Genomic DNA, 20,458 nt, shown 5'->3' with positions numbered 1-20,458 from the left:
TGTCTGATGAGGCTCCTGTGAGAGTGAAACACATCACAAATTAAATAAATAAAAAACCATTTTGCCACAGAGACTGCCTATTCTTTCTTGAACATCTCATGAAGTTGCTGTATCATTAGCCAAAAGATGGAGTGGTGTGATTTTCAAGTTGCCTCTTGGCTATGTAACTATTATAGATGAGGATTATGTGTATTGTGGCTCTGAGACACAATAAACAAGAAATACCCTTGGAATTCTTACCTTAGGAAGACTGTGTACCTGATTCATCCCTATACAGATATAAGAATGATATTACATTGGTTTTGTAGGTGCCAAAAAACAACAAGATGGCTCTGATGTTGTCAACTATGCATGATTCAGATACTATCAATGAAGATTCTCAAAAGCCAGATACTGTGTAAATTACAGTGTTGATTCAGGCAACCCGATGTGTGGCACATATTCTGTGTCTTGTGTAATGAGAAGATGACCTGTGGTAATCTTTTGAAGGTATCAATGATCAGATGCTTTGTTACTAAGATGGATAAAATCATAGAGCCTCAAGAAGGATTTTTCTAAATTACCTATCTTATGATCTCATGAAACCACACCTAACAGAAAGAGACAAAATTTCAAGAATTCCTAAGAATATTTTGCTGTTCCTTGAGAGACACCAGACAACATCTGAGCAAGTGAAGGAGCCTTCTTTTAAGAAATGAGGACACTGTTATTTATGGAAGGGGAAAGACTATTAATACAACAATAAAATGTGATCTGTGTAAGAAGCATATGGCTATTGCTTACACTTGTGAAAAGAGTCAATTTGCAACTGCAGACTCAAAAGACTTATGATCTAACTCTTATCCTCTCTCAAATTACTAAGTCATGAACATGGTCTGTATGTATGCTGTTATAACACAGTTTCAGTAGACATTCAGTATGATGGTGAAAGATGATTTGTTGTCCTTTTTAGTTGTATCATTTTGATGCTCAGATTTATTATAAAAATGTCATTAACAGCCACATTGAATAATGAAACATTCTTCTGCATTGAAAGTGATCAACAGCGTATATGTGTTTCTTGATTAGATATGCAATACTATTCGTTAGTTTTTTCAACTGTGGTGATAACATATTTTTTGTATGAATTAGACAAAATATTTAATATTTTGACATTCATAGTATCAGTGCACTCAGTGAACTACGTGACTAATCCTGTACCACGAACAGGCATACCTGCTGGAGGATTAATGAATTTTGTAGTTATTAGGGCTGGTGTAATCTCAGAAGAAGGGACTAGAGTGAAAAACTGATTCACTGATTTAATTCTGGATATAACTTTTCTTTAGGAGCTTTTTATCAGTTATATCTATGCAACTTATAGTTATTAGGGCTGGTGTAATCTCAGAAGAAGGGACTAGAGTGAAAAACTGATTCACTGATTTAATTCTGGATATAACTTTTCTTTAGGAGCTTTTTATCAGTTATATCTATATGCAATTTTCCAAATTTCACAACACATTAGGATTTTTAAGCATCCATCACTGAAAAGCTTCAGTGATGCAAAACTTACCAGAAGAGTAAAGAAGTCCGTGGAATGACCCATTGAAACCAATTCGAATTTTCATGTATTCGTCTTGGCACTCTGCTTCAATATCTGCAAAATAAATAGATGATTCCTTTAATGAGCTAGAGTACACATACATACACACACCTTTACTCCTAAATTATTTACATCTGATACATATTTAGTTAGATGAATACACTCAAACTACCAAATTTACTGATTACAACAACTGACCATTGAAATGGTGTACAGGAGAGTTAGGTTCATACTAAGATCCTCAACATGTCATTACTCATGAGCAGTGGTCAATTATTGCAATACCATGGCTCATAAGACTGTGAACTGCAGACTTTATAGTATTATAACTGCACACTGACCAGTGTTGTCAGTTACTTAAGTTATAGTAGTTGGCAACTCACTGAAATGACATCTTTTGAAATTTCACAATGATTATCTCCTGTTTATTTATTTATTTTCTATTTCTAGCATAGAAAAGGTAATATCCTCTTTCTGACTGATACATCTTGGGCCATATATGAGTGTATAACTATAGTATAACAAGGCCATGTCTTTCAAAGTAAACTACAATTGCTCTGACTTGTAAAACCGAAGACAATAACAGCAAGCAACTACAAGCTCAGTTTGAGCATGGAGTAAGGTATACTCCTGTTGTGATTAAGTTGTCTAGGGATGGATGTGAATTGGAGCAGTGCCCCTTGGGAATTAGTGACAATGTTGATCACATATACTACAATGTTTATACCATGTGCAGAGGGGTGATGAATGGGGAGTGCCCTATTTTTGGATTTGCTGAGGAACTCTGTGCACTGAAGTGTCAAACCAGTCCTTTCCTGCTGCACAGTTATGACACTTACAAGGAAGTATAACAGTAAAAACTTGGTCTCTGTTTTTATACTATTCTGCAGAGGCTGATGTCCAGTGCCACTGAACTAAAAAACAACAAATGGGAAATTAAAATTATTATTGAAATTGGTATATCAAATTCAAAAGAAGATACTTCTGATTTATTTATCTAAATTTTATTTGCAAGGAGCCAGCATAATTATGGCTTTTGCAAACATCGGGCACAGTAATATGACAAAAATTGTATTTACCAAATATGGTATATACTACAATAGTTGCATCTTACTTATTTTGTTATTTTATGGCTGATATGCTTCTGGTTCATATTACAAGCACTGTCTTAGAATTCTTGTATCATGATCATGATATTCACTGTTTGCTCTGTAAATTGTATGATTATTGTTCACAAACCAAATTAGTGAAAAACTGTATTGGCATGGCAGGGTAAGGATCCTCAACTGTTTGAATAAATTTCTACCAGAGGAAGTATGGTGCATTCTACCCATAATTCTGATAACTCTCATCTGTGCAATAAGAGCTTTATTTGCACATGACTGGTTTGCCCAGAGCATGTCGCCACATGTCATAAGTGAATGGAAATATCTGAGTATGCAGCTTTGATTGTTTCCATGTCACAAACAGATGAAATTGGACGAATAGAAAATGTTGCCAAATGCAGTCTGTTACATAGGTCGATGACGTGAACTGACCGGATTAGAGTGTTGTTAATGTATAATCCTAGGAATCTGGAAGGCTCAACTCTCAGTATTTCTTTGTCAGCACATTTTATTTCAATATTTTCTTGTTTGCTGTTTGAAACTGAATTAATTGCTCCTTATTAAACTGAGGGACAGACCATTTGAAGGAAACCAATCTAGAGCTTCTTTGAATATAGTGTCTGCAGGGTTCTATAGACTGCAGTTTGGTACTTTCTCTATCATAATGGTCGTGTCATCTGCAAATAGGTTGAAGTGTGCTTTTGTGTCATACACCATGGCAGATCGTTGATAAAAATTAGGGAAAGTATGGGACCAAGCACTGAGCCCTGTGATACTCCACATTTCACAGTGTCCCAATCACTGCAGACTAGATACGATTCGAGCAACATCCCTACTTTACCATATAAGCCATAGTGCTCAGCCTTTGTAAGTATAATTTCGTGATCTACACAGTCGAATGCTGAAGCATCACAGAAGATTCCAGTTGGCCACACTTTATTGCTTATTGATCTGAGGAGTTGGTTGAAAAGTGAGAAAATCGCATGTTCAGTTGAAATATCCCTTTTGGAATCCAGACAGTCTTCTATTGTGGATGTTATGTTTATTAAGATGATCCATCATTCTCTTGATCATAAGTTTCCCTAGGACTTTAGAAAAACTTGTTATCAATAAAATTGGCCAGTAGTTGGAAACTTCAGCTTTAGCACCTTTTTTGAACAGTGGCTTAACAATCATATATTTAAGTCTATTAGGGATAATACCTTGCTTTATGGACTCCTTAAATATGTGGCAGAGAACTTCAAGAATAAATCTGCTGCAGGGCACAAGAGTGGAATCTTCATTTTTCATTTGGCTTATTACCTTTCTCAATATCATTGGTTATAAGGTAAGGTATATGCATCTAACAAATTTTGTGTTGTACTGCTTTTTGAAGAAGGTTCATGGCTTTAGTCATAAGTCTTTTACAACCAATTTGATCCACTGCTGTCAAAGAAGGGATGATGAAGATAGTAGCAATTATATCACCTTCATCTTGTGGTGCAGTTCTTCTTGTTTTGTCCGTGCTTGCTATGAAAATGGGATGAGAAGTTATGCCTTATGCAAGACACATTTTTTTCTGTTTTGTTTCACACATACAAGTTTCAACATGTTCAGTTAAACCCACTGACAATAGCACAAATGCGCTGAAACATGTATGGGTGAAACAAAGCAGAAAAAAAGGTATCTTGCATAAGGCGGAATTTCTCATCCCACTATATCACCTTCAGGTACCATGCTTCCATTATCACACACTTCGATACTGTCTGTATCTTCTGAAATTTTTCCTGTCTCCCTTTTGAAACCCTTCCAAATACACTGAAGTGCCAAGGAAACTCGTATAGGCATGCGTATATACAGAGATTGTAAACACGCAGAATGTGGCGCTTTGGTCAGCAACGCCTATTTAAGACAACAAGTGTATGGAGCAATTGTTAGATCAGTTACTGCTGCTACAATGGCAGGTTATCAACATTTACGTGAGTTTGCATGTGGTGCTATAGTTGTCGAATGAGCGATGGGACACAGCATCTCCGAGGTAGTGATGAAGTGGGGATCTTCCCGTACGACGATTTCACGAGTGTACCGTGAATATCAGGAATCCGGTAAAACATCAAATCTCCAACCTCGCTGGGGCAGGAACAAAATCTGCAAGAACAGGACTGCCGACAACTGAAGAGAATCGTTCAACATGACAGAACCACAACCCTTCCGAAAATTGCTGCAGATTTCAATGCTGTGCCATCAACAAATGTCAGCGTACAAATCCTTCAATAAAACATCAACAATATGGGCTTTCAGTGCTGATGGCCCACTTGTGTACTCTTGATAACTGCATGATACAAAGCTTTACACACTTGGGCAATTCCAGCAGGACAATGTGACATCCCACACATCCAGAACTGCTACAGAGTGGCTCCAGGAACACACTTCCACTGGCCACCAGACTCTCCAGACATGGATATTATTGAGCATATCTGGGATGCCTTGCAATGTGTTGTTCAGAAGAGATCTCCACCAGCTCGTACTCTTACAGATTTATGGAAAGCATTGCAGGATTCATGGTGACAATTTCGTCCAGCACTACTTCAGACATTAAACATGTTGTGTTGCAGCACTTACGTGTGCTTGCAGGGGCTTTACATAATATTGAGCAGATGTAATAGTTTCTTTGGCTTTTGAGTGTAGTTTTTATTTTATTATTTGAGCTGTCAATTTCAGATTTGATAAACATGCTCTTGAACTTTTTAATTACATTCTTTAGGATACTACAGTATAAATTGTAGTGCTACCTATCCTATTAATTTTTAGAATTTCTGAGTGAAACATAAATCATTATCTTTGTTTAACAGGATGTTTTGATTCCCTTAGTGACCCATTGTTGCTTGTAATCACTTAGGTTGGTACTTCTTGAAATTCTCTTGGGAAATACAGCTTCAAAAAGGGTAACAAATTTATTCAGGAACAGGTTAAATTTATCACTGACATTTTTAGCCTGATGTACTGCGTTCCACTCTAACTGCTGCAAATATCTGCTGAAGGTTTCCAGATTTTCATTGTTGATTAGTCTGAAAGATCTGTTGAAAAAACTACTCTTGTTCGCAGGACTTACATAGTGCATTTTTAACAGCTGCCCATCGTGGTCAGAAAGGCCATTTAAGATTTGTGTTACACATATGTTATCAATTGTGTTACTGTCAATCAAACTTGTGTGTTGTGAGAAAGTCAACAACTGTCTTCAGATTAAAAGAACTCATTACACTCTCAAAATCTGTTCTATCATTATTACAAGTAATAAAATTTACATTAAAGTAGCCGTACATGATTATTTCCTTGATTTTCGAGAACAGGTGAGTTAAAAGTGATTCTACTTGCCTGAGGAATATACTAAGATTTTTGGAGGGAGCTCTGTAAACAGTAATCACATAAATAGGCAAATATTAACACGGAGTTCAATGCAAGAATTTCAATCAACACAATAATTTGTTACATCTGTAGACTCGTACGCTACACGTTTTTAACATACATTATTACTCCACCTTTGTCCACTGCATTTATAGTGTAATAAGCTGCTAAGTTGTACCATTTCAGTTCTTTCCTTCAAATATTGTCCAGTAAAATATAATATACGGGCATCATTTTCTGCACTGCTATCATTAATGCAAACGGACAATTGGTCCTGTTTGTTTCTTAGACCTATTATATTCTGGTGAAAAATACAAGGTTTGTCATTTCGTAAATTGTATTTATTAATTAGTCCATCTCCTCCTTCCTCCTTTCTCGTCCATCACCTCCTCCCTCTCCTTACATCTCCTCCTCGTGTTCACCTCCTGCCCCCTCTCCGTCCATCTCGTCCCACCTCTCTCTGCCCATCTCCTCCTCTCCCCTTTTCTGTCAATATCCTCTGCCATCTCTTGTCTCCTCCTCCTCCTCCCTCCACCCCCTGTCTCTGCCCATCTCCTCCTCTCCCCTCTATCTGCCCATATCCTCTTCCCTTTCAGTCCATTTTCCCTTCCCCCTCTCTCTGTAAATTTCCTCCTGTCTGATCGATCTCCTGCTTCTCTTTCTCTCTTTGTCCATCTCCTCTTTCCTCCTCCCCCCTCCATGTTAACACCCCCACTACAATAGGAGGTTACTGATTATTATCCCCACAATATTTCTTTCCAGACAGTAAGTAATATCTGTACCAAGTTTGGTTGAAATCGATCCTGGGGCTTAGAAGGAGCTGTTTACCAGCTTATTTGCCCATGGTCACACATCTCACATATATTTAACACGTTTCATACATATTTGTACACATATTTCACCTGTTTATCTAGCGAACTATCAGTTTAATAAGTCACAGTTGCAAAATACTAACGCGAATTCTTTACAGACGAATGGAAAAACTGATAGAAGCCGACCTCGGGGAAGATCAGTTTGGATTCCGTAGAAATGTTGGAACACGTGAGGCAATACTGACCCTACGACTTATCTTGGAAGAAAGATTAAGGAAAGGCAAACCTATGTTTCTAGCATTTGTAGACTTAAAGAAAGCTTTTGACAATCTTCACTGGAATACTCTGTTTCAAATTCTGAAGGTGGCAGGGGTAAAATACAGGGAGCAAAAGGCTATTTACAATTTGTACAGAAAGCAGATGGCAGTTATAAGAGTCGAGGGGTATGAAAGGGAAGCAGTGGTTGGGAAGGGAGTGAGACAGGGTTGTAGCATATCCCCGATGTTATTCAATCTGTATATTGAGCAAGCAATAACGGACACAAAAGAAAAGTTCGGAGTAGGTATTAAAATCCATGGAGAAGAAACAAAAACTTTGAGGTTCGCCGATGACATTGTAATTCTGTCAGAGATAGCAAAGGACTTGGAAGAGCAGCTGAACGGAATGGACAGTGTCTTGAAACGAGGATATAAGATGAACATCAGCAAAAGCAAAACGAGGATAATGGAATGTAGTCAAATTAAGTCGGGTGATGCTGAGGGAATTAGATAGGAAATGAGACACTTAAAGTAGTAAAGGAGTTTTGCTATTTGGGGAGCAAAATAACTGATGATGGTCGAAGTAGAGAGGATATAAAATGTAGACTGGCAATGGCAAGGAAAGCGTTTCTGAAGAAGAAAAATTTGTTAACATCGAGTATAGATTTAAATGTCAGGAAGTCGTTTCTGAAAGTATCTGTATGGAGTGTAGCCATGTATGGAAGTGAAACGTGGACGATAAATAGTTTAGACAAGGAGAGAATAGAAGCTTTCGAAATGTGGTGCTACAGAAGAATGCTGAAGATTAGATGGGTAGACCACATAACTAATGAGGAAGTATTGAATAGAATTGGGGAGAAGAGGAGCTTGTGGCACAACTTGACTAGAAGAAGGGATCGGTTGGTAGGACATGTTCTGAGACATCGAGGGATCACCAATTTAGTATCGGAGGGCAGCGTGGAGGGTAAAAATCGTAGAGGGAGACCAAGAGATGAATACACTAAGCAGATTCAGAAGGATGTAGGCTGCAGTAGGTACTGGGAGATGAAGAAGCTTGCACAGGATAGAGTAGCATGGAGAGCCGCATCAAACCAGTCTCAGGACTGAAGACCACAACAACAACAACACCTAGCAAATTCCGCCCTGTAGTTTTTTTCAGACATAGCTCAATGTTTATGACGTCATATTTCCTGACATAATGTTGCCGGTACATCCCGAGGTGTATGAGGATGCTACACTGACGGAACATCAAAGAAGTAATTTATATACAGTAATGAAATTTCAAGAATATATTTGTCTAGGTAACATACGTAAGTGATTAAAATTTGAAGATCGCAGGTTAACATAAGTGCAAGATAAGCCATTGCAAATGTGAAATGCTGGTACATTAATAACTGGTGTATCTGCCAGAATGTTGAACGCAAGAATGCGTACATGCATGCATTGTGATGTACAGGTGCTGGATTTCAGTTTGCGGGAAGTAGTTCCATGCCTGTTGCACTTGGGCCGTCAGTACAGGGAAGTTAACACTATTTGTGAATGATTCTGGAGTTGTCGTCTGATGACGTCCTCCTTAAAACCCTGCAAGGAGAAAAGGATGACATGCGGAACGAGTTAGCAGGATAGGCTCGTCAATGTTTGTTCCGAATCGGGCGGGCGTCTGCCACACCGCCAACACGTCAAACGATGTTAAGATAATTGGCAAAATAAGCACTATAACTGGAACAGCTCGCAAGCTCCGCATGTACAGTCTGCAAGCACTGCCAAAAATCGAGGCGCGAGTGATGGGCATCTCCGTATAGATATCCAGGGAACCGCCCGAAACTTCGTGGCAGGAAAAAAATTCCACAGCTGAGTGAAGAAAGGACTCTGGGCCAATAACATGTGGCGACACTCGCAGAAAACGTGCGGCCAGTTGTCCTCCAACAACCAGATGTCCGCAACGTTTACACAGTTGAAGCGATAGTTATCACCGACACTACGTCCGCCTCCGGTAGCTTAGTGGTCAGCGCGACAGAACGCCAATCCTAAGGGCCCGGGTTCGATTCCCGGCTGGGTTGGAGATTTTCTCCGCTCAGGGACTGGGTGTTGTGTTGTCCTAATCATAATCATTTCATCCCCATCGACGCGCAAGTCAAATGAAGTCGCCGAAGTGGCGTCAAATGAAGGACCTGCACTCGGAGAACGGTCTACCCGACGGGAGCCCTAGTCACACGACATTTACATTCATCGACATTACTTAGTCGGATACTTCCCAAAGGTCGCATAATACCGAGTCGACCTGATATGCATCGGAAAGAAACTGTGATGGACGTGCCGCTAAATCACAGTCCAGCGCAACAAGAAGTACTTGAGTTCTAGACGTCAGAGGCGACGGTACGCGGGAAAAGGACGTAGAAATCCTTTGCCCGCGGCCGGCACGTTCGTGGCGAGCACAACTGAGTTCCACAATGAACACCGCGATGGGTGCAAACGCGTGCACGATGCTACCGACCGGGACCGACGGGGAGAGGAACACTGGCATAAATAAGGACGGTAAGAAAATGGTGCGTAATGAAGGCTCCGACATAGACCGGGCGCCAGTATGGCCGGTATTGCACCATCATATTTCCTTGACAAATAAATTTGATCAAATATTCGTCAAATTTCTTTTACTTCGCGCAGTATTTACCGACACAGTACTACGCCTCCTCTAAGGCGCTGCAGTCATGGACAGTGCGGCTGGTCCCGGCGTTGGTTCGAGTCCTCCCTCGGGCATGGGTGTGTGTGTGTTTGTCCTTAGGATAATTTAGGTTAAGTAGTGTGTAAGCTTAGGGACTGATGACCTTAGCAGTTAAGTCCCATAAGATTTCACACTCATTTTGAACCTGCGATCTTAAATGTGTTGTACTTTTCCGCAATAAATGTTTTAGCGAGAAGGTGTCCACGCTACTTTGCAATTTCGTCTTATTCTGTATGTAAGCTGTGGGCATTGACATAACCAACAAATCTGCTCTGGTATGTGACGAACTGTAAGTTGTTCCGTTAGATGATAACCACGCAGTAACGTCTGCCTTTTTAGAATCAGCAGTTGGAGCTTTGCTTACTTGCATTCTGGCGGGTGGCGGAAGGGGGGAGGCGATTGCGGCACCAACGCTCGCTATTGGCTGGAGGCCCCTGACGTCAAGGTGAGGCTGCGTAGCGCAGCACAGCAGTGTAATTACAAGGCAAATGCGCCGCACCACAGATGCTGTGGCGCATTAGTCGTTCATTATACTTTCGGTTTGGTTCAATACACAGTTGGACAAATAAACAAAAAAGTGGCATGGCAGATGTACTACACATTTGGACTAAATAAATGATAATTAAGCTGAAAAATAACAGACTTTTGATGGAGAAGCAGGTGTTCTTGTTTCAGATTTCTATTGTCAGTTACCAAATGAAAATGCAGGCAATATATGCCTCCTCCTTGTGGCACATCTCTTCATGGTTTACAATTCTGCTTATTTATTCAGACACTTGATACTTACAAATATTCTTGTTTAATCTAACTTAAACTAACTTACGCTAAGGGCAGCACACACACCCATGCCCGAGGGAGGACTCGAACCTCCTACAGGGGAGCTGCGCGAACCGTTTCAAGGCGCCCTAGACTACGCGGCTACCCCACGCGGCCAAATATTCTTGTTCTTACCTAAAAATGCAGGAGGATCTGCAAAGAATTGACACATGGTGCAGGGAATGGCAATTGAATCTCAATGTAGACAAGTGTAGTGTGCTGCGAATACATAGAAATAAAACTCCTTTATCATTTAGCTACAATATAGCAGGTCAGCAACTGGAAGCAGTTAATTCCATAAATTATCTGGGAGTAGGCATTAGGAGTGATTTAAAATGGAATGACCATATAAAATTAGTCGTCGGTAAAGTAGATGCCAGAGTGAGATTCATTGGAAGAATTCTAAGGAAATGCAGTCCGAAAACAAAGGAAGTAGGTTACAGTACACTTGTTCGTCCACTGCTTGAATACTGCTCACCGGTGTGGGATCCGTACCAGATAGGGTTGATAGAAGAGATCCATCGGGCAGCGCGCTTCGTTACAGGATCATATAGTAATCTCGAAAGCGTTACGGAGATGATAGATAAACTCCAGTGGAAGACTCTGCAAGAGAGACGCTCAGTATCTCGGTACGGGTTTTTGTTGAAGTTTCCAGAATATACCTTCTCCGTGGAGTCAAGCAGTATATTGCTCCCTTCTACGTATATCTCGCGAAGACGCCATGAGAATAAAATCAGAGAGATTAGAGCCCACACAGAGGCATACCGACAATCTTTCTTTCCACGAACAATACGAGACTGGAATAGAAGGGAGAACCGATAGAAGTACTCAAGGTACCCTCCGCCACACACCACCAGGTGGCTTGCAGAGTATGGATGTAGATGTAGATGTAAAGACCAATATCTGTCATGAACCTCAGGAAACTTTTGTTTCAGTATGGAGTGCAGAGACTTTACGAGATTTTCCTTTTTTTTTTTTTGGTTGCACACTCCATTTCTACACAAAGCACCAAATTATTCTTCAAACAGCAACACTTGCTGGCATGGGAAAGCACAGACCACCACGAGATATAATTGATACCAGGCTTCATTACGCTCTCCAACTTTCCTGTTTGCTGCTGGAAAACCTAATGATATATCAATAGGCACTTACCTGCAATATAGGCTGCAGTGTACTTCACTGCATGTAGAAGAACATCTGAGATTAGAGTCATCAAACACTGTTATGAAATCGTTCAATAAATTTACTTCGACATTCACAGCTTCTGGGATTTCCCGTACTGGCGATTCATAAACATTTACACAGAGCTCACTGGTAACGAAACTTAGGGACGCAGAAGAATTCGATCGGAAGTTGTACTGTATATTCTATATTTACGAAATATGTTTTATCTACATCTACACTCTGCAAACCACCGCGAAGTGCATGGCAGAGGGTACGTCCCATTGTACCATTATTAGTGTTTCTTTCCGTTACTTGCACGTATGGAGCGCGGGAACAATGGTTGTTTGAATGCCTCCGTGCGTGGAATAATTATTCTAATCTTGTCCTCACAATCCTTATGGGAGCTATACGTAGGGGGTTGTAATATATTCCTAGAGTCATCATTTAAAGCCTGTTCTTGAAACTTTCTCGCGATAGTTTACGTCTATCTTCAAGAGTCTTCCAGTTCAGTTGCTTCAGTATCTCTGTGACCCTGTTCCACGGATCAAATAAACCTGTGACCATTCGCACTGCCCTTCTCTGTATACGTTCAATATCCCCTGTTAGTCCTATTTGGTACGGGTCTCACACACTTGAGAGATATTCTAGAACTGGTCGCAGGAGTGATGTGGCAGCAATTTTCTTTGTAGACTATCTGCCCTTCCTCAGAATTCTACCAGTAAAACGAAGTTATCAACTGCTTTACGCACGACTGAGCCTATGTGATCATTCCACTATCTGTAATCGACACACAGTTCCTTCCAAACTTCTATAATTTTTCCACCCGTATCACATGTCACAGTTGCTACATATATTCACGATTCCTCAAGTACCTTAATGATACTCTGAAGCAAACTACTAGTCATAATTATGTCGAAATCATGAACTGGTTACTTCCACTCCCTACACAATCCACGGATCATGCAGACTTGAACACTGGAATGTGGATCGATACTATGTCTTCCGACTAGTCGTAACATATGTGACCATCAATATTCATTTCGATAAATGTTAAAGCTGCTAGTCTCTCTTGGGTTGTAAAAGTGTTCGACTTTGTCTTGAATAAACATGGAATATCTTAGAGAATACCCGGTTTGTATTTAACTTCCTTTGCCGTTTCTGAAGTGTTGCCCTACAAGGCAAAGTCATTTTTCGCTTTCGCAAATAAGCATATGCTCTTGCGATAGAGCTCTTCAAGTCAATGCATGGGCAACGTCCTCTGAATTCCACTTTACCCTTTTCGTTCAACAGACTTCGTATCTACACCGGTTAAACATTTTGATCAAGCATTTCTAACACTTTTGTGTAATTTGTTTTTTTCTTTCGCGTCAGATGATCTTTTTATCCACTTTAACGAAAGAACACAGAGAAAAACATTTGTTTTACTTAGTAACGCTAGATCGTATTTTTTCAGTGCTGCTGCTTTCCGTGCATTTAGATTTTTAACAGTTCAGTCTCGGCTCTCAGATCATTAATTTCTAAATTCTTATTCACTGTTTCACTGAGCTCATGAACAGGATCTGTAGCTGTGGTCTGGTCGATTTTCTTTTTCTTCGGTGACAGTTTCTAAAGTCATCAAAACTCATTTTTGCAAATTTCTTGCTTCGCGGTTCTCTAAGGAATGAATCTACTTTTATTGTCCCTGGAATTATTTACCAAGTACTCTACAACTACATTAATTTTTCATTATTAATCAGATAAATAATAGACAAAAGCGATAAAATATCAGTCACATAATTCACTACAACAGTTTATTTCGATAAGCAGAACCTCGTGCAGTTCACAGGTTTCGAACTCACAACCTTCAGCATGTCAAGTAAGAATTTTATCCATTACAAAGTAAGAATTTTATCCTCTACACTATAGAGCCACATTACCAAACATTGTTGTTATTAAGGTCCCAGTGCATCACGCGAAATGTTCAAGTATAAGAGTTGAATCGGAAGTTTTACTCCATTCTTACACTGAAAAAGTTAATAAATCTTGAGAATACGAAAAAATAATGGCTATTTCCACGGGAAATGTAGCTATAATATTCAGGAATAAAAGCTAATAAACCTGAGCAACGTAATTTATTGATTTCCTACACAATGTAACGAGTCATTCGCTGTCGTGAGTAATCCAGTACCGCATGTCCAAAAAAGCATTAAATTTATGTGAATGAATTTATTTTAAGGTAATTTTTTAGTTATAATTATTTTGAGTCTTATTTTCGCCTGCATCTCTACCTTCTGTAATTTCTTCCCCCTGTTAATTGGGAATGTTTACGCTGGGGATTGTTGTGGGTAGTAGCTTCTTTATCGAAGGTAATCATAGAAGTTCGTTACTCAAATCTCATTCATAATCTTCAGGCAGAAAAACGTACGCGACACATACTTGCAGTTGTCACATTCACTTCGTCCGCGCCTTTCCATCGAATTATCCATTCACTTCTTGGAAAACCATGATAAATAACGTTTTGTCGTTTTTCAAGCAGTATTAATGCATTGTGCCACGACGCAATTACAGAGGCTATTATTCATAACTGACGGCGTCTGTGAATTTTTTGCTTGCCTTGGGCCGGAATGGCCTATCTCCTTTTTATACATACCTTGACTTGCACAATCCACGATAATAACTGAACACGCAGGGATACTTTCACCCATAGTTTGAAGACACTGTACGTCGTTTCAAAATGGTAATCTTCAGAATTTTTACCCCTTAATGCCTTAAAAATCAGCTTACTCTGGGGAATAAAGCCAGTTTCTGCCGGTCCAACATGAAACACTTTAATTCTTTTACCCTTATCAACTGGAACTTCTAATCTAGCGTCTTCATCGCTCATTTTCTAGCACATAACCCTTTGCATGGTTCTGATTGACGGAAGTTTCATCTCCATAATAAATTCTAGACTTGGCCACTTGTCCGAAATCCTTCATTGTTTTCAAAGACAAAGTCCTTGCAGCTACAATATCGCTTAATTTCATTGGTAATTTCCTCCTGACGTTCATTTTCCGATATCTGAACAGCATGTCGTTCAGTATCTTCAACATGGTCCATTTGCTTCCGTTAAAATTTGCGGCTTCTTTCATGCGCGAAACTAATTTTTCTTCTGTCGAAAATTCGCCTTTATCATACATGCTGAATATCATGCGCTGCAAAATAGTCCAGCTTATCCACTTCTTTTTGCGGTTGTCTGCTCGCCTGGTGACTTGAAAACAGCTGAGCCGTAGGCTTGCATAGACGCATTAATTTTGACGGATATCCGCTGAATGGTCTTCAAACCAATACCACAACCACAGGCTTCAGCTCTCTGCCCCTGGCATTTGGCAACGGCACGATCCGCACCTTGTGCTGGCGTGCATTCAATACTTCGTATTGATACACATGCAACACTATTCCTCTTCCTTTTTTGTGCAGCATTTAGCGTGACTGGAAATTTTGGAAATTCGTGGTAAGTTCGTATGGGACCAAACTGCTGAAGTCATCGGTTCCTAGGCTTACACACTACTTAATCTAACTTAAATTAACTTACGCTAAAGTCAACACACACACCCATGCCCAAGGGAGGACTCAAACCTCCTACGGGGGGAGCCGCTCGAACCGTGACAAGGCGCCTTTCATCGCGCGGCTAGCATGATTGGTTACCAAAAACGGTTCAAATGGCTCTAAGCACTATGGAATTAACATCTGAGGTCATCAGCCACTAGACTTAGAACTACTTAGACCTAACTAACCTAAGGACATCACACACATCCCTGCCCGAGGCACGATTCGAACATGCGACCGTAGCTGCAGCGCGGTTCCGGACTGAAGCGCCTAGAACCGCTCGATCACAGCGGCAGGCGATTGGTTACCATCACTCTGAACACTATGAGGGTAAAATAATCAGTCAGCAAGGAATATTATGACTGACGTAAACAGTAAGCTTTACGAACAACGCACGAGCCTCACAGAACGGACACAGGAATGTCACTGAGGCGCAGTTGGCTGTGAGTCAAGTGGTGCATTTGACCTTGACCTGCCTCCATAGCAGCTTTTCACTCTAATAATCATTTTATCGATTCTCTGTCAACATTCCAAAGACGCATACGTAAATACCGAACCGTACAATTACCACACAAACTAAGTGCAAACTGCGGACAACCCTTCAACATTAACTACCAATAACTGTTGGAAAAGAAATTCTACACATATACAATAAACGTGGAATTCCTGCCCCTGGATGGAAAGGTAGAGAAATATACTTTTTTTAGAAAGCAAATAAAAAATTTACAGGAACCACACACGTACGACCTACCTTCGTAGCTGACTTACGAAAGTATGCCACGCTGTGAAGTTGTCTACGGGGTCCTAATCGCCTACGTAACTCTCTGGACTCAACAGACATGTTCCAGAATACAAAGAGACCACGCCCACACACTGCCTACACCTACGATCGCCGGAAGCAGTGGCTTTTTAGAAGGCCACCAGTAAAAGACGTACTGAGGCAGAGCAGTGCTGAAGAAACTCTAACAATACTTATTAAATGCCGCGCGGGATTAGCCGAGCGGTCAAGGCGCTGCAGTCATGGACTGTGCGGAGGGTCCTGGCGGAGGTTCGAGTCCTCCCTCGGGCATGGGTGTGTGTGTTTGTCCTTAGGATAATTTAGGTTAAGTAGTGTGTAAGCTTAGGGACTGATGACCTTAGCAGTTAAGTCCCATAAGATTTCACTCACATTTGAACTTATTAAATATCCATCTAATTCTTTGAAAAGAACATGCCAATCTTCTTCTCCTGGTAGCTGGAAACGCTTATTTTCTCTATTTTTACTTCGTTAACACTAGCTGATAATAATAACCTCGCTGATATAAATCTTATATTACTTTGCAGTTTATAAGATTGCTGGCGTCCGTCTGTAACCTGTACTTTGAAAACTGTTTGGTAGCTGTAAACATTTTGTTGCTCGCGGGAATGTGAAAATGCTGTATCAAACTGCTTAGGCACGGATGACTAACTCTGCAGAACGCTTCCTGGAAATCAACCACGTAATGCTACCTCAGAAAGATTTGTTGCCGGTAGGTTCGATCAACACGCGAGTATCGCCGAGCTTCTTCGTGAACTCAAATTGGAATCCATGTAGGAAAGGCGACTTTCTTTTCGCGAAAACACTAACGAGAAAAATTAGAAGATTGGCATTTGTAGGTAACTAGAGATCACCCTACTACCGCCAATGCACGTTTCACGTAAGGACCACAAAGATAAGAGAAATTAGGGCTCGTATACAGGTACAGGGTGTTTCAAAAATGACCGGTATATTTGAAACGGCAATAAAAACTAAACGAGCAGCGATAGAAATACACCGTTTGTTGCAATACGCTTGGGACAACAGTTCATTTTCAGGCAGAGAAACTTTCGAAATTACAGTAGTTACAATTGTCAACAACAGATGGCGCTGCTGTCTGGGAAACTCTATAGTACGATATTTTCCACATATCCACCATGCGTAGCAATAATATGGCGTAGTCTCTGAATGAAATTACCCGAAACCTTTGACAACGTGTCTGGCGGAATGGCTTCACATGCAGATGAGATGTACTGCTTCAGCTGTTCAATTGTTTCTGGATTCTGGCGGTACACCTGGTCTTTCAAGTGTCCCCACAGAAAGAAGTCACAGGGGTTCATGTCTGGCGAATAGGGAGGCCAATCCACGCCGCCTCCTGTATGTTTCGGATAGCCCAAAGCAATCACACGATCATCGAAATATTCATTCAGGAAATTAAAGACGTCGGCCGTGCGATGTGGCCGGGCACCATCTTGCATAAACCACGAGGTGTTCGCAGTGTCGTCTAAGGCAGTTTGTACCGCCACAAATTCACGAAGAATGTCCAGATAGCGTGATGCAGTAATCGTTTCGGATCTGAAAAATGGGCCAATGATTCCTTTGGAAGAAATGGCGGCCCAGACCAGTACTTTTTGAGGATGCAGGGACGATGGGACTGCAACATGGGGCTTTTCGGTTCCCCATATGCGCCAGTTCTGTTTATTGACGAAGCCGTCCAGGTAAAAATAAGCTTCGTCAGTAAACCAAATGCTGCCCACATGCATATCGCCGTCATCAATCATGTGCACTATATCGTTAGCGAATGTCTCTCGTGTAGCAATGGTAGCGACGCTGAGGGGTTGCCACGTTTGAATTTTGTATGGATAGAGGTGTAAACTCTGGCGCATGAGACGATACGAGGACATTGGCGTCATTTGGACCACAGCTGCAACACGGCGAACGGAAACCTGAGGCAGCTGTTGGATCACCTGCTGCACTAGCTGCGCGTTGCCCTCTGTGGTTGCCGTACACGGTCGCCCTACCTTTCCAGCACGTTCATCCGTCACGTTCCCAGTCCGTTGAAATTTTTCAAACAGATCCTTTATTGTATCGCTTTTCGGTCCTTTGGTTACATTAAACCTCCGTTGAAAACTTCGTCTTGTTGCAACAACACTGTGTTCTAGGCGGTGGAATTCCAACACCAGAAAAATCCTCTGTTCTAAGGAATACACCATGTTGTCCACAGCACACTTGCACGTTGTGAACAGCACACGCTTACAGCAGAAAGACGACGTACAGAATGGCGCACCCACAGACTGCGTTGACTTCTATATCTTTCACATCACTTGCAGCGCCATCTATTGTTGAAAATTGTAACTACTGTAATTTCGAAAGTTTGTCCGCCTGAAAATGTACTGTTGTTCCAAGCATATTGCATCAAACGGTGTATTTCTATCGCTGCACGTTTAGTTTTTATTGCCGTTTCAAATATACCGGTCATTTTTGAAACACCCTGTATATACACACGTAATTTTTTTCCATCGCTCTACTTGTGAGTGATACAAACTACACTCCACAATGCACCATACGATGTCTTGTAGATTGCATATCAAGTAGATGTGTTCTAAAAGCTTAGGAGTCATAACTAGAAGAGACATCGTGATCATGTGAACAACTTACAAGCTTAAAGCGATCTAGAGTTCAGACTGTCAGTACCGTCTTGCACTTACCGCGAATCTCTCGCCGTGCGCTAAGTTCCAAGCGACTGGGAAAAAGCGCAGGTGACTCCTGTAGCCGGCCGAAGTGGCCGTGCGGTTAAAGGCGCTGCAGTCTGGAACCGCGAGAACGCTACGGACGCAGGTTCGAATCCTGCCTCGGGCATGGATGTTTGTGATGTCCTTAGGTTAGTTAGGTTTAACTAGTTCTAAGTTCTAGGGGACTAATGACCTCAGCAGTTGAGTCCCATAGTGCTCAGAGCGGACCCGCAAAATTACAGACCAATATCCTTAACATTGGTTAGCGGCAGGATCTTTGAACATATTCACAGTTCGAATGCAATAAATTTCCCTGAAAGGGAAAAGTTTCTGTCCACAAATCAACATGGTTTTAGAAAGCATCTCTCGTGCGGAACTCCAATTCCCCTTTTCTCACATGAGATCCTGCGAACCATGGATGAAGGGCAACAGGCGTATTCCGTATTCCTAATTGTTCGCAAAGCATTTGTCACGGTGCCACACTGCCGATTGTTAACGAAAGTTGAGGCATACGGAATAGGTTCCCACGTATGTGAGTGGCTCGTAGTCCTCTTAAGTAATAGAATCCAGTATGTTGTCCTCGACGGCGAGTGTTAATTAGAGAGAAGGATATAATCAGGAGTGTCCCAGTGGAGTGTGACAGGACCGCTGTTATTTTCTATGTACAGGGTGGTCCATTGATAGTGACCGGGCCAAATATCTCACGAAATAAGCACCCAACGAAAAAACTACAAAGAACGAAACTTGTCTAGCTTGAAGGGGGAAACCAGATGGCGCTATGGTTGGCCCGCTACGTGGCGCTGCCATAGGTCAAACGGATATCAACTGCGTTTTTTAAAAATAGGTACCCCCATTTTTATTACATATTCGTGTAGTACGTAAAGAAATATGAATGTTTTACTTGGACCACTTTTTTCGCTTTGTGATAGATCTACATCTACATCTACATGATTACTCTGCAATTCACATTTAAGTGCTTGGCAGAGGGTTCATCGAACCATAATCATACTATCTCTCTACCATTCCACTCCCGAACAGCGCGCGAGAAAAACGAACACCTAAACCTTTCTGTTCGAGCTCTGATTTCTCTTATTTTATTTTGATGATCATTCCTACCTATGTAGGTTGGGCTCAACAAAATATTTTCGCATTCGGAAGAGAAAGTTGGTGACTGAAATTTCGTAAATAGATCTCGCCGCGACGAAAAACGTCTTTGCGTTAATGACTTCCATCCCAACTAGCGTACCATATCTGCCACACTCTCTCCCCTATTACGTGATAATACAAAACGAGCTGCCCTTTTTTGCACCCTTTCGATGTCCTCCGTGTATCCCACCTGGTAAGGATCCCACACCGCGCAGCAATATTCTAACAGAGGACGAACGAGTGTAGTGTAAGCTGTCTCTTTAGTGGACTTGTTGCATCTTCTAAGTGTCCTGCTAATGAAACGCAACCTTTGGCTCGCCTTCCCCACAATATTATCTATGTGGTCTTTCCAACTGAAGTTGTTCGTAATTTTAACACCCAGGTACTTAGTTGAA

General features: G+C 41.2%; 1 protein-coding gene across 1 annotated transcript in view; it reads right to left on the bottom strand.

Annotated features, from left to right (window-relative positions):
• LOC124722863 (cuticlin-5) overlaps window positions 1–20,458 on the bottom strand; it is a 325,648-nt gene that overhangs the window by 41,592 nt on the left and 263,598 nt on the right. Inside the window, exon 5 of the mRNA XM_047247993.1 lies at window positions 1,553–1,636. Coding sequence (XP_047103949.1) covers window positions 1,553–1,636 — 84 coding nt within the window. The remainder of the gene's footprint in view (window positions 1–1,552; window positions 1,637–20,458) is intronic.

Source organism: Schistocerca piceifrons, chromosome X (assembly GCF_021461385.2).
Source record: "Schistocerca piceifrons isolate TAMUIC-IGC-003096 chromosome X, iqSchPice1.1, whole genome shotgun sequence".
Classification (NCBI taxonomy): Eukaryota; Metazoa; Arthropoda; class Insecta; order Orthoptera; family Acrididae; genus Schistocerca; species Schistocerca piceifrons.
This window is presented reverse-complemented; position numbering and strand designations above follow the sequence as displayed.